General features: G+C 43.0%; 1 protein-coding gene across 2 annotated transcripts in view; it reads left to right on the top strand.

Moving 5' to 3' along the window:
* The window catches only part of pwp1 (PWP1 homolog, endonuclein), a 44462-nt gene extending 28651 nt beyond the window's left edge, over positions 1–15811 (top strand). For both annotated transcript variants that reach the window (XM_038780627.1, XM_038780628.1), the window contains 6 exons: positions 7589–7650; positions 8550–8661; positions 10613–10703; positions 11780–11901; positions 13299–13404; positions 15496–15811. In XM_038780627.1, coding sequence (XP_038636555.1) covers positions 7589–7650; positions 8550–8661; positions 10613–10703; positions 11780–11901; positions 13299–13404; positions 15496–15605 — 603 coding nt within the window. In that variant the 3' untranslated portion in view covers positions 15606–15811. The remainder of the gene's footprint in view (positions 1–7588; positions 7651–8549; positions 8662–10612; positions 10704–11779; positions 11902–13298; positions 13405–15495) is intronic.

Genomic DNA, 15811 nt, shown 5'->3' with positions numbered 1-15811 from the left:
TGATACTCTCCCTTATTTCCTTAGATATCCACGGTCGATTTTCCCTCTTTCTTCCGTCCTTCCTTTTTGTTGGTATAAACCTTTGCTGAGCACTGTGAAAAATCGCTTGGAAGGTTCTCCACTGTTCCTCAACTGTTCCACCATAAAGTCTTAGCTCCCAGTCTACCTTAGCTAGCTCTCTCTCATCCCCTTGTAAGCTTTGAGACAGCAATGCTAACCAGTAAGCCACCGTGCCACAAGTAGATTGCAGATGCTCATTGTCTGGGCTTGCATGTGAATGCTGGATATTTAGGTAAGGTTCTGAAGAAGACCATTTACCATGGGATCATACACACAGACAACGGGCTCTGGAGAGAGGGGACAGAAACTGGAAGTATAAATGAACAGAAAACTTGCTTTGTCAGCTCTGACACAACCTTCTAGTTCTTCCTGTACTGTATCCAGGGCAGAACTGTCCTGTTTTAAATATAGGAGAGTGGGAGAGAGGCAATGTGAAGTTGGCCATGGATCAGTAAGTGGCGCATGAACAATGGGAGAGACCTCCTCCTGAGTCAGGCTAAGTGAGTGGGCAAATACTATTGGCATGGTGGGTCTCAAAGCCCCCGAAGTCAGAGTCCTGAGTCAGGCTAAGTGAGTGGGCAAATACTATTGGCATGGTGGGTCTCAAAGCCCCTGAAGTCAGAGACCTGGCTATCGGACATAGCTAGCTTTCTCTGTATGGGGAAAATTAAGTTCACCCTGAGAGGTTCACTATTGGGGTTCACCTGGAGGTGGCAACCGTTCGTCGACTTCCCTGCAGAAAATTGTCAGCGGGGGGAGACCTATAAAGGTAAACGGCTTTTGCACTGTTTATGGTTTCATGTATATTGTCTATTTCGTTGTTGTTTCTGTACCAAAAATACCTCAATAAAATGTTTATTTTTTAAAAAAAAGTGAGTGGGCAAAAACTTTGCAGATGGAATATAATGTAGGAAAATGTGTAGTCCTGCTCTGCATCATCTTGGTAGGAAGAATAAAATAGTTGAATATTATTTATGGGGAAAGACTGCGGAGAGCTGCAGCACAGAGGAATTTGGGAAATAAATCACTAACATTCATAAATCACAAAAAGCTAGCACGCAGCTTCAGGTAATGGGGAAGACAAATGGAATGTTGGCCTTTATCTCAAAGGGAATGGAGCATAAAAATAGGGAAGACTTGCTAAAACTATACAAGGCACCAGTTAGAATACACTTGGAATGCTGCGAATAGTTTTGGTTCCCTTATCTAAGGAAAAATTTACTGGCATTGGAGGCAGTCCAGGGAAGGTTCACTAGGTTGATCCGAATGTGGAGGGATTTTCTCGTGAGGAGAAGTTGAGCAGGTTGGGCTTGTACTCAATGGATTTTTTTACCCTTGTGGAACAGTCTAGGACCAGGGGGCATAATCTCAGAGCGAGGTTGCCCATTTAGGACAGAAAGGAGGAGGAATTTCTTATCAGTGTGCAGTGAATCTGTGGAATTCTTTACCACAGAGGACTGTAGAGGCTGGCTCGTTAGTATGTTCAAGGCAGATTTTTAATTGGTAAGGGAATTGTGGGTTATGGCAAAAAAACGGGTAAGTGGAGTTTGAGGATTGCCATAACAGATCAGTCATGATCCCACTGAATTGCAGAGAAGATCAGATGGGCCAAATGGCCTAGTTCTGCTCCTTATGGTGTTGTGGTGGCTTTGGAGACAATGCACCTATTCCCTATCCATTTATATTTATTAAGTCGGGTCAGTTTTGGCAACAACCAGTTCCGTAGTAGGAACTTGGGGCGGGGAGACTGGGGTGTGAGTAAATAGGACAACAACATCATCCCGTGAGCCCATGGTTTAAATGTATGAAAATCAAATTCAGCATAAACAACTTTGGGATCAAGCTAACACTTGGAAGCATTATCAGGTTTTCATTCTATTGCATAACTATCATTACTCCTTTGTACAGGGAGATGTTTGTGCAGGGAGATGCATATCAAGCAAACCTACATTTTTAAATTTAATTCAGAATAGGTTTTCAGCACTTTTTTTCTCTGTCTCCTTTTTAGCTTTTCACATGTTTTTTTTTTTTGAAAACCAACATTCTGCGAAGTGTAATCCTGTTATTAAAGCTAAAATGAAAGCATTCGAGTGATAAACCCAGCTCTCTACTGGAAGTGGCAGTGTAGGACAGATGACTGGCTTTTGATCCGCTTCCCATTGTGCAGTGTTTCTCTTCTCCCTTAATACTATCAGTGTCAAATGCTTAAAGCATTTCTCAAATGATAGGCAGGAGTTCAGCAGCACTTCAACGGGCAGTAAAAAATCCCAATCAAGCCAGGATTATGGGGTAATTATACCTGAATTCCAGAGGCATCATCTGTATTTGTGTATCTTTGCACCATAGAAATAGAGAATCCAAAACCTTCCTGCCTATATTGTCTCAACAGTTACCATTAGGTGAAGTTTCGGTCAGATTGTTCTATAAATAAAACACTACATCAAGATGACTGAACAATTCATAATGTGGTTGTATATTCTCAGAATCAATGCTGACATGCATCTGGCTTGTTACCAGCCCTTAGAGGCTTAGGATATCTTCAAGAATTTTCAACTTGTGGTGTATATGCTATCAAGATTGCTGTCTACCTGCTCTCTACTTTTTATAAGGATTGATTTCTTCTTCCGATATAGTTTACAGAAGCTCCTCACTTTCTAGCACTCTGCTCTTGACCATCCTTCATATGGATGCATGTACACAGTGGTTAACACTGCTGCCTCACAGCCCCAGTGTCCATCCCATGGGATAATTGGCCAATAGCTGACTGGAGTCCACAGAATACCTGTCTGAAGTCTCCACTGGGAGAAATTGGTCAAAGTGTCTTTGTAATAACACCCTCACACTGCACCAAGCTTATGAAAAATTAATGAAATGAAAATCGCTTATTGTCACAAGTAGGCTTCAAATAAAGTTACTGTGAAAAGCCCCTAGTCGCCACATTCCGGCAGCTGTTCAGGGAGGCTGGTACAGGAATTGAACCGTGCTGCTGGCCTGCCTTGCTCTGCTTTCAAAGCCAGCGATTTAGCCCAGTGTGCTAAACCAGCTTATTGAGTGAGGCTTAATAATGGTCCCTGAATATGTTTGGCATGCCCGGCAAGATGTTTGACTGGTTCTAGTATTTATTAAGGAGCCACATCTGCTAAAAATTGTTATAGTTATAAATATTGATGGGATTCTGAAAGAAAGATTTGTGTTTATATAGCCATTTCCATGACTGTGGAACCTCGCGAACGTTTTGCGGCCAATTAAGTACTTTTTGAAGTTGCATTGTACACAGCAGCCAATTAGTGCAAAACAAGCACCCACAAACAGCAAGGTAGTAATGACCAGATAATCTGCTTTTTAGTGATATCATGCTTGAGAGATAGATATTGGCTAGGACAGGGGAGCATGGCATTTCAGAGAGAGGTGCCGTGCTCCTCTTCACTATAGTGCCATGTTTTTACATCCAAGAAGGTAGATAGGGCCGGGGCCTCTACTTAACATCTATTCTGGAGAATAGCATCTCCATCATTGCAATGCTCCTTCACTACTGCATTTGGGAGTGTCAGCCTTGATTCCTATGCTCAATTGCTGAAGTGGAGCTTAAACCCACAGCCTTGTGACCAAGAAACTAGAGTGCTACCAACTGAGCCATGGCTGATATCTGTGGAACAAAATTTTTGATGGTGACCCAATAAATCTTATCTTCTGTTAAAATACAATTCTTGCTGATGAAGTTAGTTCCTGGCAACAGAGAAAACAGACTGTGAGCATTTCATTAATTCCCCCTCCTGTCTCTTAGTGTTTACAGTAGGAGTGGAGCTGGACTGTCGGTCAGGCTTTGTTTTTTTCACTCTGTCTGTGATCTGGTTTGCAGCCGGTTTAGTTCATAGAGTTTTTACAGCATGGACACAGGCCCTTTGAGCCGTTGCGCCACGCTGCCATCAAGTACCTATCTATTCTAATCCCATTTTCCAGCAATTGGTCTGTAGCTTTGTATACTATGGCCTTTCAAGTGTTCAACTAAATATGTCTTAAATGCTGTGAGGGTTCCCACCCCTACCACCCTTTTCAGGCAGCGAGTTCCAGATTCCCACCACCCACTGGGTGAAAAAGTTGTTCCTCTCATCCCCTCGTGCCCTTTACCTTAAATCCAACCCTCCTGGTTATGGACCTCGCTAAGGGGAACACTTCCTGCCTATCCACCCTATCTATGCCCCTCGTAATTTCGTACACACCTCAATCAGGTCCCTCCTCAGTCTTGTCTGCTCTAAGGAAAACAACCCCAGCCTATCCAGTCTCCCTTGATAGGTGAAATGCTCCAGCCCTAACCCTGACCCTAACATCCTGGTGAATCTCCTCTGCACCTTCTCTCATGCAGTCCCATCCTTCTTATAGTATGGCAACCAGAGCTGCACACAGTCCTCCAGCTGCATTTTATGCAGCTCCATCATAACCTCCCTGCTCTTAAATTCTATGCCTCGGCTAATAAATGCAAGTATCCCATATGCCATCTTAACCACCTTTATCCACCTGTCCTGATGTCTTCAGGGATACAAGGGCATGCGCAAGGTTCCTCTGTACTTCCAAGGGTCCTATCATTCATTGTATATTCCCTCGTATTTTTAGTCCTCCCAAAATGCATGACCTCACACTTTTCTGGGTTAAATTCCATTGGCTAATGTTCTGTGCATCTAACCAGCCTATCTATATCATCCTGAAATCTAAGTCTTTCCTCCTCATTATTTACCACACCACCTATATGTCATCTTTACCTTCCATCAGTCTCTGTGAAGCCTGCACTGTTAACGTAACTGGTGAGACTGTTTGTTCTGAGAGCTAATGTAACAGCATCCGACTGATCCTAAGTCACCATCGCAATGCTCGCACCGACCCCAGGACACTGACGGATGCTGGGGCATCACTGCAGTACCGACACTCCCAACAGCAGAGAAGCCACTACTCTGCATCACAGGACATCTACCTGTCTTAGCTGTTGAAACTGCACTCATTGAATTCTTATTATGTCTGGTTAAACGTACCTGTTTGGGCGAAGCTTCAGACGTCCTCAGATCTTCAGTTTTTATGAGTAAGTGACCTCAGTCCCTTGGTCCAGTTTGTCTGCACCTGCTGGGAATTTGTACAGGAATGATGGTTCTTCAGGCAGGTGAGGGGGGAGCCTGTAGCAATTGTGAAGTCTGCCTGTGTTAACCCTTTTGAGGCAGAATTTCATTTATGTTTTCATGTCATTGGTCAGGTATTTGGCAGTTTGGTTAGTGACTGGTGTGAGAGCCATCGTCAACTCTGGTAAACATAATGTACAAGAGTCCTAACAATAGTAAGGCTATTAAGTGTTTGGTTACTGCATGTTTATTTCTTCATTTATTTTTACTAGTTTAGTTTCTTATCACTAGTTTGTGGCTAGTTTGGGAGTTTGTCAGTGGTCTGGTTTTGTCCACAGGATGCTTGTTGGAAGTGGTTATACATCTCGGTCATACCTCTGACAGCCTCCGGAAATGTTGCCATTTGCCGCAGTGCCATGGTGGCTTTTTTCAGCTTTGTCCTGGTTTCTGAGAGACGATCGTTAAGAGTTGATCTGTGTGTAAAATAATAAACTCGCTGCTAAATATGAAGACCAGCTGCAGATTCCATTCTCTCTGTGAGCTTTCAAAAGCTGCTGTTGTCCATGTGATGTTAGGGAGGGAGTTACAGGAGTTTGACCCAGCGACAGTGAAGGAATGGTGCTATTTTCCTGTTGGAGTGGTGGGCGGCTTAGCGGGTTGCTTTCCGGTGGATGTATTCTCCTGTGTCTGTTGCCCTTGTCTTTTTAGGTGGTGGATGTCGCGAATTTGAAAAGTGCTCTGAGTTCAATGTTGTAGATGGTACACTGCTGCCACAGTCACCAGTGGTGAATGGGGTACCGAGCAAGTGATGGCCTAACCATAATTGTGTTGAGCTGAATGGGGACTCCCTCCTTCACAGCACCATGGGTGTACTTACAGCACATGGACTGCTGCAGTTCAAAAGGCAGCTCACCACCCACCTTCTCGGGGGTAATTAGAGATGTGAAGAGCAGCGCGGTGGCGCAGTGGTTAGCACTGCTTTCTCACAGTCCCAAGTTTGATCCCGGCTCTGGGTCACTGTCTGTGTGGAGTTTGCACATTCTTCCCGTGTTTGCGTGGGTTTCGCCCCCACAACCCAAAAGATGTGCACGGTAGGTGGATTAGCCATGCTAAATTGCCCCTTGTAAAAAAAAAATGAATTGGGTACTCTAAATTTATATTAAAAAATAGTGATTTGCAACGCACGCCGATTCACAACCTCTGGCTTGTCCTAGTCGCCCCAGGATTTATAAGGCACATCGAGCTAAGTGTATAGGCAATGATGTTCCCCAGAATGTTGATGAAGAGGTTTCAGTTATGGTAATACCATCAGTTAGGTTATTGCTTCCCAAACTTTTCCATTCTGACCCCATTTTGATCAGAATTAGCGCGACCCAACTTCTCTCTCTCTCTCTCTCTCTCTCTCTCCTCTATCCTGCACATTGTCCTCTTTGTCCGGCTACAAATTGCCCCCATAGAAATGGCAGCCGTTAACCTAAGCCAATCGTTGAGAAAAGCCCTGCAGCAGCCACTCGGCTCAGTGTTTTCAAATCTCACACACCAAAAAAAAAAGAGAGCATGTGCTAATCATGGGCCTTAGAACCAGGCCCTGGAGTCTGCTCTCCATGGATGCCATTGCAACCTCCGAACGTGAAACCCGACTGGGGATCATGACCTATGACTTGGAAATCCCTGCTTTTACAGGGTCTGTGCGCACTGTAATCTGCACGTTTACAGGGTCTGTGTTTACTGTAATCTGATGTATGTTCACAGGGTCTGTTTACTGTAATCTGATGTACCATTTCAGGGTCTGTGCGTACTGTAAACTGATGTATGTTTACGGGGTCTGTGCGCACTGTAATCTGATGTACATTTCTAGGATCTGTGCGCAGTGTAATCTGATGTATGTTTACGGGGTCTGTGCGCACTGTAATCTGATGTACATTTCTAGGATCTGTGCGCAGTGTAATCTGATGTATGTTTTCGGGGTCTGTGTGCACTGTAGTCTGATGTACATTTACAGGGTCTGTGCACATTGTAATATGATGTACGTTTACAGGGTCTGATCGCACTGTAATCTGATGTAGGTTAGCAGGGTCTTGCGCACTGTAATCTGAAGTATGTTATCAAGGTCTGTGTGCACTAATTTGATGTATGATTTAGGGGTCTGTGCACACTGTAACCTGATGTACATTTACAGGGTCTGTACGCATTGTAATCTGATGTATGTTTGCAAGGTTTGTGCATACTGTAATATGATGTATGTTTACAAGGTCTGATTGCACTGCCATCTGATGTACGTTTGCTGGGACTTGCGCACTGTAATCTGATGTACGTTTGCAGGGTCTGTGCGCATAATCTGATGCATGATTATTTTGGGGGTTTGAAGTTTGACAGCATTATTATAAATCTTTTCCTCACTCATTTTATTCTGTCCATTTCAGGTGCAGACACTCTGCTGGCATCCATTTGAAGCACAGACACTCCTTTCTGGATCATTTGATAAGTGAGATACAATTCTAGGCATTTGCTTCCATTTGTTAAATTTTCTCCTCCCCTCGTTGGGTGGATTACCTATTTACTACTCTGACCACTAACTCACATTTACAATTCTCATCCTCCTGTCCAACTCCTCTTTTCATGGCTTCCTTCGTCTCCATCACTGTAACGTCCTCCCGACCTATAACCCTCTCTGACCTCTACAGTCCTAATCTGAAACCGTCTCTTATACCAAGTTTATAAAATACCCTCCCTTTGGCACGGTCTGTATTTCTCTGATTGTTCTCCTGTTTTCGGGCATTTTGCAACAACTTGTTGAACAGTTTAGAAATGCTGTGTAATACATTCCATTCACAAAGGAAACAATTTCACACACTGCATTGATCTAAGTTTAGGGTTTTTATTTTAATTTCTGACTCTTGTTTGTCATCATTTTATATCCTGCAGAAAATCTGATCTTTCCTCTATGTTGCCCTGTGGCAAGAATTTATCTTGGTCCAAGCCCTCACTGTGTAGTGACTGCTCTGTGTGTCTGCCAGACCTCATGCTGTCTGTACAGAATCAAATGGACTACGTACTGTCTGTAAACCACCATAGTGAAGGCAGGAAACCCTCTTGCTGTCTTTTGTCGATATTTCTGTTTGATCGGTTGTTTTAAGACTCATTACAGCAGCATGCGGATTACTCACAAACCCACTACCACCAATAGAGGTGTTTGGTGGATGAGACCTGGATTCTGGTGTGGTAAGGAATTACAGTTGTCCTTTCACACTGATGCCCTGAATGGTCTTGCATGTCTCAGGCTGACTGTTAGAATGTAAAACCAAGATCAAAGCCTTTGAGCTTTCATGTCATCATTTGTCATGGTATTAACTTCAGACATATGTGTACTCTGGTCATCTGCAGGTCAGTCATACTTTATGACTGTCGGAGTCCGAAGGAAAGCCATCGCAGCTGGAGGTTCAGTGGGGAAATCGAGCGAGTGACGTGGAATCATTTTTCACCATGTAACTTCCTGGTGAGCTTTATTCTGGTTGCAGGGTGGAATTTTAGTGGTAAAGAACAGGAAGCACAAACTGATTCTATCAAACGTATGATGCACTTGCCACCTGAGAGGATAAGGATAAAAGCTGTCTGAAGGATAATTAGAATGCAGACCATGGCACCTTGGCGCAGGAGACTCTCGGAAGGGGAGTGAAATATAACGTGGTAGCTGTAGGGAGTTCAATAATTAGGGGGACAGACAGCATTGTGTCCAAGCAGGATCCAGAATCCCACATGGTTTGTTGCTATTCTGGTGCCAGGGTGAAGGACATCTCAAATGAAGGAGGGAAGGCAAGGATCTAGTCGTTGTGACCCATGTTTGTACCAACAACACAGGGAAAAGTAGGCAATCCTGTTTGGAGAGAACCAGGAGCTGAAATCAAGAACAGGACAAAAGCCTGATGAATCTGCTGGAATTTTTTGAATGGATGACTAAAGTAGTGGATAGTTGTTCATATGGACTTCCAGAAGGCATTTGATTAAGTTCCTTGTATCAGACTCTTAGCTCACAGAATTGAAGACAAAAGTCTTGTCCTGGTTAGGCAATTGACTGAGTGATGGGAGCAAGAGAAGTTGGGATGATGGGCATGTACTTCAATTTCCCAAATGTGGCTTGTGGTGTCCCGCATGGATCTGATTTGAAGCCTCAAATATGCACTGTATTTATTGACTATTTGAATAGAATAGAAAGCAAATATCCAAATTTGCCAACGCCATAAGGATAGATGGCATTGCGAGCAATATAATTGGAAGCATAAAATTATTGAGATATTGACAGGTTTGAGATATTGACAGGTTTGAGATATTGACAGGTTTGAGATATTGACAGGTTTGAGATATTGACAGGTTTGAGATATTGACAGGTTTGAGATATTGACAGGTTTGAGATATTGACAGGTTTGAGATATTGACAGGTTTGAGATATTGACAGGTTTGTGATATTGACTGGTTGATAGATTAAGTGAATGGGTAAAGTTGTCGCAAATGGATTCTATTGTAAGCAAATGTGAGGTCATTCACTTTGGATTTCAAAAGGATAGAACAGGGTATTTTTTAAATGGTAAAAGCTATAATTAGGTGAATGTCCAAAGAGATTTGGGAGTCCAATTCGATAGATAATTAAAATGCCATGAACAGGTAAAGAAAATATTAAAAAGGCGAATGGAATTCTGGAATTAAAAACAGAATAAGCAGGAAAACTCAGGCCTGGCAGTATTTGTGTGGAGAGCAAAACCAAGTAAATGTTTTGAGTTGATTTATGACTCTTTGGAACAAAAGGAAGGTAGAAATGTGATAGGTTTGATGTTGTGAAAAGGCAAGGGGGCCAGATAGAGCAAAAGAGGTCTGAGATAGTTTAGAGGGCGGATAAAGTGTTTGTGGCAGAATACTAGGAAACTCTGTCTGAAAGCAAAATATTAAAACAAGTTCACTTCAGACCACAAACTTTCCATTTTGATTGTTTGTTATCTCGGGCCAGTCTGTATCATCTTCAAGAGTAGAATTAGGAAACACATCTACGCACAAAGGCTGGAGGACGTTTGGAACTCTCTTCCAATTAGTTCCATCTCCATTTTAATTTTATAACGAGTTTGAGCAATTTTTTGATCTCCATAGATATTAAGGCATAATGGGGCAAAGGTGGCTATATGGAGTTAGGTTGCAGATCAACCATAATTTCATTGAATGGCTGAACAGACTCCAGCGGCTAAATGGCCTCCTCTAGTTCCTATGTTCTGAGCAACATGGTCCAGTTTCTGAAGTGGGGAGCTGCTTTTGAAAGTAATTGCTGGGACTTTGCAGCTAAGAGTTTGATAGTTTTGTTTGTATGGTTACTGAGTTTGGTAGTTAGTTCTAGTAATTAAGAAACCTCAATTTCCAGTTTTTATGGTGTGGTTGGAAGTTAATGCGTGGCCTTGTTCCTCTAGGCCAGCACAGAGGATGGTTTTGTTTACTGTTTGGATGCTCGATCAGATAAACCACTTTTCACACTCAAAGCTCATGACGGAGAGGTAACGGGTAAGAAACCATTTATCACCTAATTGTGAAACCACGCAGTCTGTTTCTTATGGCTATTGGCTCTGACTGCCAAACAGTGCGACAAAACTTGTTTTTGGATAATTTCATCTTTTCATTGTTGTCTTGACCAGATCTTTTTTTTTAATGAACTTCAGGAAATATAAAGCTTTAGCTTTTTGATCAATGTGGTCAGTATTATTGGGTTCATGAGGCAGGATTCTGGAGATGTCCCGAGCAGAATAAAGTGCACGTTTTGTGACTCAGCTCATCATCATCATTATTGTTGGCTCTAGGCACCGATTTCGATGTGTATAATGAGCTGAGTGCACTAGTGGTGGCAGGAGATTAAATTTAAAGGGATGACTACAAGTAGAGGCAAGAGTAACCATTTACATCTGTAATGGTTGTCCTTGGTTTGGTCCAGATGGCCTGCCCCTCCTGTTGGTTCTCCTTCATAGTGGGGTTTTCAGTGATGATTACAGGGATGTGCCCATTGGCACTAAGGCTAAGGAGCTGAAGTGCCAAGGTAAACAGCACCAAAGAAAAGCAATGATGAACTGGCTTCAACTTCTTGAATGAATCTTCTTAAGTATTTGAACCATAACACGGCAGGTACCTCAATGCTGATGAACCCAGGACTGGCTCCTGTACCCAATTCTCCAGAAATGAACGGACATTCCAAGACTCTAGGCTTTGCCCTTGTTACTGTGCAGCGACTTCTCGGGATCTGTTGATGAAGAGGGAGAGCTAACATCGAGGTTAAAGCCTCTCACCAGTTCTATTTGGTAGTGTGTGTTTGAACGTTTCCTTCATTAGGAATTCTCCTTCACTCTCTGTATATTTCAGTTACTCCTATTGTTACTTTGCACATTATATTCCATTCTCTTCTGGAGCAAGAGTAGAGATATGAGATGAAGATTCAGATCAGCCACAATCTTAACGGAATGACAAAACGGGCTTGAGGCCTGTTCCTATGCATTCCATCCTTGTAAGCTGCGTAGTTTCTCCATGAGCTGATTCTTGGAAAGAACATTTAATAAACCGCCTTGATCTTAAAATACAAATTGTTTCTTTAGGCCTGGAACTCAGTAGTGAAATCCAAGGCTGCCTGGTAACGTCATCTTCCGATAAACATGTGAAGATTTGGGATATTTTGGGGAATAAGCCCAGCTTGGTGCATTCCAGGGATATGAAAATGGTAAGTGAATGAAAAGCAGAGAGAAATGGACTGAAAGAATCGGAATGTCTTAATGCTTTAGGGAGAGAAGGTGGGCTAGTAGAGTTGGTGGGCTGGTAGAGTTGGTGGGCTGGTAGAGTTGGTGGGCTGGTAGAGTTGGTGGGCTGGTAGAGTTGGTGGGCTGGTAGAGTTGGTGGGCTGGTAGAGTTGGTGGGCTGGTAGAGTTGGTGGGCTGGTAGAGTTGGTGGGCTGGTAGAGTTGGTGGGCTGGTAGAGTTGGTGGGCTGGTAGAGTTGGTGGGCTGGTAGAGTTGGTGGGCTGGTAGAGTTGGTGGGCTGGTAGAGTTGGTGGGCTGGTAGAGTTGGTGGGCTGGTAGAGTTGGTGGGCTGGTAGAGTTGGTGGGCTGGTAGAGTTGGTGGGCTAGTGGTGATGTCCCTACACTTGTAATCAAGAGTCTTGAACTAATGATCTGGAGACACAAGCTCAAATTCCACCACAGCAACTTGTGACTTTTAAATTAAAGTAATTCATCAAAAAATATATAGAGCTAGTCTTAGTCAACAATCATGTTGTAAAAACCCATCTGGTTCACTAACTTCCTTTAGGGAAGGGCATTCTTACCTGGCCTGGTCTACAAGTGACTCCAGATCTGCAGTAATGTGGTTGAGTCTTATAAAGCCCTCTGAAAAGGCTGAGCAAGCCACTCAGTTCAAGGGCTATTAAAGATGGGTAACAAATGCTGGCCCTGCCGGTGACACTTGCATCCCAGGAAAGATTAAGTACATGCTGGCAATGCCACTATTGTTTAAGCACATTAACCCCCTTGAACTTGTGATACAGTGGCTACAGGTTAAAAGTTGTTAATCAGCTAGTGAATTGATCATAGAATTTACAGTGCAGAAGGAGACCATTCGGTTCATCGAGGGCACCCTACCTCCACCCCATCCCCTGTAACCCAGCAATTCCACCCAACCTTTTTTGGAAACTAAGGGCAATTTAACATGGTCAACCCACCCTGCACATCTATGGACTGTGGGAGGAAACTGGAGCATCTGGAGGAAACTCGCGCAGATACTGGGAGAACGTGCAGACTCCGCACAGACAGTGACCCGAACGGGAATCGGGCGCTGTGAAGCAACAATGCTAACCATTGTGCTACCATGCCGCCTATGTGTATTTATACAGGGACATGTTTTATTAAAACGTTAGTTTGATATTTGTGGGAATGTCATTCCCAATACAATAAGTTCCCAATCTCTGTTCTTGGTGTGGGTAGTGATGAAGGTAAAATACGAAACACAGCTGCTGGGCTGGGTGGAAATGCAGTGACTGGGGAGCTGGCTCCTTTTTATTAAAGCATTGACCTAACTTGTACTGTAGTTTCAGTCCTCTGACTTTGTCCCTGTGGTCTGTTTGCAGGGTGTTGTATTCTGTGGAGCTTGTTGTCCGGACTTGCCATTTGTCTACTGTTTTGGAGGACAGAAGGGAGGCCTGCGCATGTGGGACATCAGCACGGTCTCTGCAGGTAATGACTAGTACTGAGGACCTCTGCTTTCTAAATACTTAGAGTGAAAATGTTTGTCACAACCGAAACATAATGTTCTGCACAATAAATTCAAAGATAATTTCAGGAATGAAGCATTGCTTTAAAATGGTCAGAGTGAGGTTAGGAAATCTTTTTATGTGGAAGTTTGTTGGGACATTGAATGCTTAGCCACGGGTAGAGATTGAGGCAAAAGACCATTGCATTTTTGAAGGGAAAATTGTTGAAATATTTGAATCGGAAGAAGACACAAGACGGGGAGGTGGGGGTGGGTGGCAGAGAATGGTGAGGTTAGCTTTCAATTGTTCTAGAAGAAAGGCAGCAAGCCAAGATGGACCGAATGGTTGTTTTCTGTGTCGTAAGCTTTGATTCTATAGAACAAATTTTTTAATTACCAGAAATTAAGAATACAATAATGCTTTTGATGAGGTGAGGTAAGCTGCTACAGATGGGGCTGCGTTTTAGTGTTAAATTAAAAAATAATAATTTTGAGTTCCCAATTATTTATTTATTTATTTTCCAATTAAGGGGCAATTTTACGTAGCCAATCCGCCTAACCTGCACATCTTTGGGTTGCGGGGGTGAATCCCACGCAGACACAGGGCGAATGTGCAGACTCCACACAGACAGTGACCCAGGGCTGGGGTTGAACCCAGGTCCTTGGTGCCTTAGGCAACAGAGCTGACCACTGTACCACCTTACTGCCCGGGGTTTTAGTGTTAAATAAGGCAAATGGGGCAGAAAGATTATAACCAGAGGACATGAGGTCATTGGCAAAAGAACAGGCAAGAAGCAGATAATTTTATTTGCACAGTGAATTGTTGTGATCTGGAATGTGTTGGCTGGAAGTTCAATGGCAGCAGAAGGGAATTGAATAAATACATACAGGGAAATATTGCAACAATGTGGAGTGGAATTAATAACAATAATAATGCTTATTGTCACAAGTAAGTTTCAATGAAGTTACTGTGAAAAGCCCCTAGTCGCCACATTCCAGTGCCTGTTCGGGGAGGCCGGTATGGGAATTAATTGGATAACTCTAATTGGCACAGGCATAATGGGCAGAATGATGTCCTATACTGTATCATTTGATTATTCTAGGGTATTGAAGGAAGTGCTTGTTCAGTTGCCAAGTGATTGGTAACCTGCGTTGTAGCTCCTCTGGAGAAAATTCCCAGTGTGTGAATGAAGCTTTTCCTCCACAGTTTAATGCCTTTAAAATCTTGGGAGTGTTTTAATTGCCACTTGTAAGAGTTGAGATTTAATTCAGGTGGAATTTGGTCCCCTCTGATTTCAGATTTTGTGCATTGAACATCAGACTCTTGAGAGCATCTGATGATGCGTCGGGTTCAGTGCTGAAGAGTTCATTGTAATTAGTGTTGGGAGGTGATGGTGTTGTGTTGGGAGATGATTGTGTTTACGTTGGCACAATGGCCTTGACCTGTCCCAGTGTTTGTTTCTGAGGAAGGGATATTTGAAAACATCCAGCCTTGTGTTAACCGCAGCTTAGCTGGTAGCACTCAGGCCTCCTGAATCACAAAGTTATGTGTTCAAGTCCCTTTCCAGAATGAGGGTTTGCGTGAGGTATTAAACCAAGGCCCAGTCTGCCCTTTGGGGTGCCTGTGAAAGGATTCCATGTCAAATGGAAATACGGTGGCTCTCCATGATGTATCTATCCTTCAAGCAACATCACAAACAAAAGATGATTTGGTCCTTGCTGTTTGTGGGATCTTGCTGGCTGCTGCATTTCCTACATTACAGCAGTAACTACAATTCAAAAGAACTTCATTAGCTGTATAGGTAATCCTGAAAGACATGATGTAACACAAGTCTTTTTGTAACACTGGCTTATGTTCAGAACTGCAAATACTCTGGGGACATAATTCTGTGACCTTATCACCTGCTGTCATGTTTGAAGGATAGATACATCATGGAGAACCACCCTGTTTCATTCATTTTTTCTTTGTTTAGAAACCTTACACTGATTTTGTACAAAAAAGTGTTTGTTTGTCCCAGAGTCTTCAGTCACTCTGAAGATTAACTCTTCTTTTCCTTGTCTGTGATGATCTCCAGTGAACATGGCATTTGGATCTCGTGAAAGATTACAGGTAGCTGCACCCTGGAGTTCATCTGTTACAGGCCCTGTGACGAGCAGCACAACACAGAACACAATGGAGTCCTAGACTGAACAACGCAGACACTTTCCGGATCAACAGATAGCTACTTACAACTTTACAATTCCTCTTGTTAAAGTTGTAGATTGCTGTGGAGGAACGATAACACTGACTAATTTTTTAAAATCTTATTGCATTATATGAAATTACTGAGCAGGTATCCTGCCTCATATCATGCTCTAGTATTCGTGGAATAAAGTTGGATGTTGCTTAAA

This window comes from Scyliorhinus canicula, chromosome 20 (assembly GCF_902713615.1).
Source record: "Scyliorhinus canicula chromosome 20, sScyCan1.1, whole genome shotgun sequence".
Lineage (NCBI taxonomy): Eukaryota > Metazoa > Chordata > Chondrichthyes > Carcharhiniformes > Scyliorhinidae > Scyliorhinus > Scyliorhinus canicula.
This window is presented reverse-complemented; position numbering and strand designations above follow the sequence as displayed.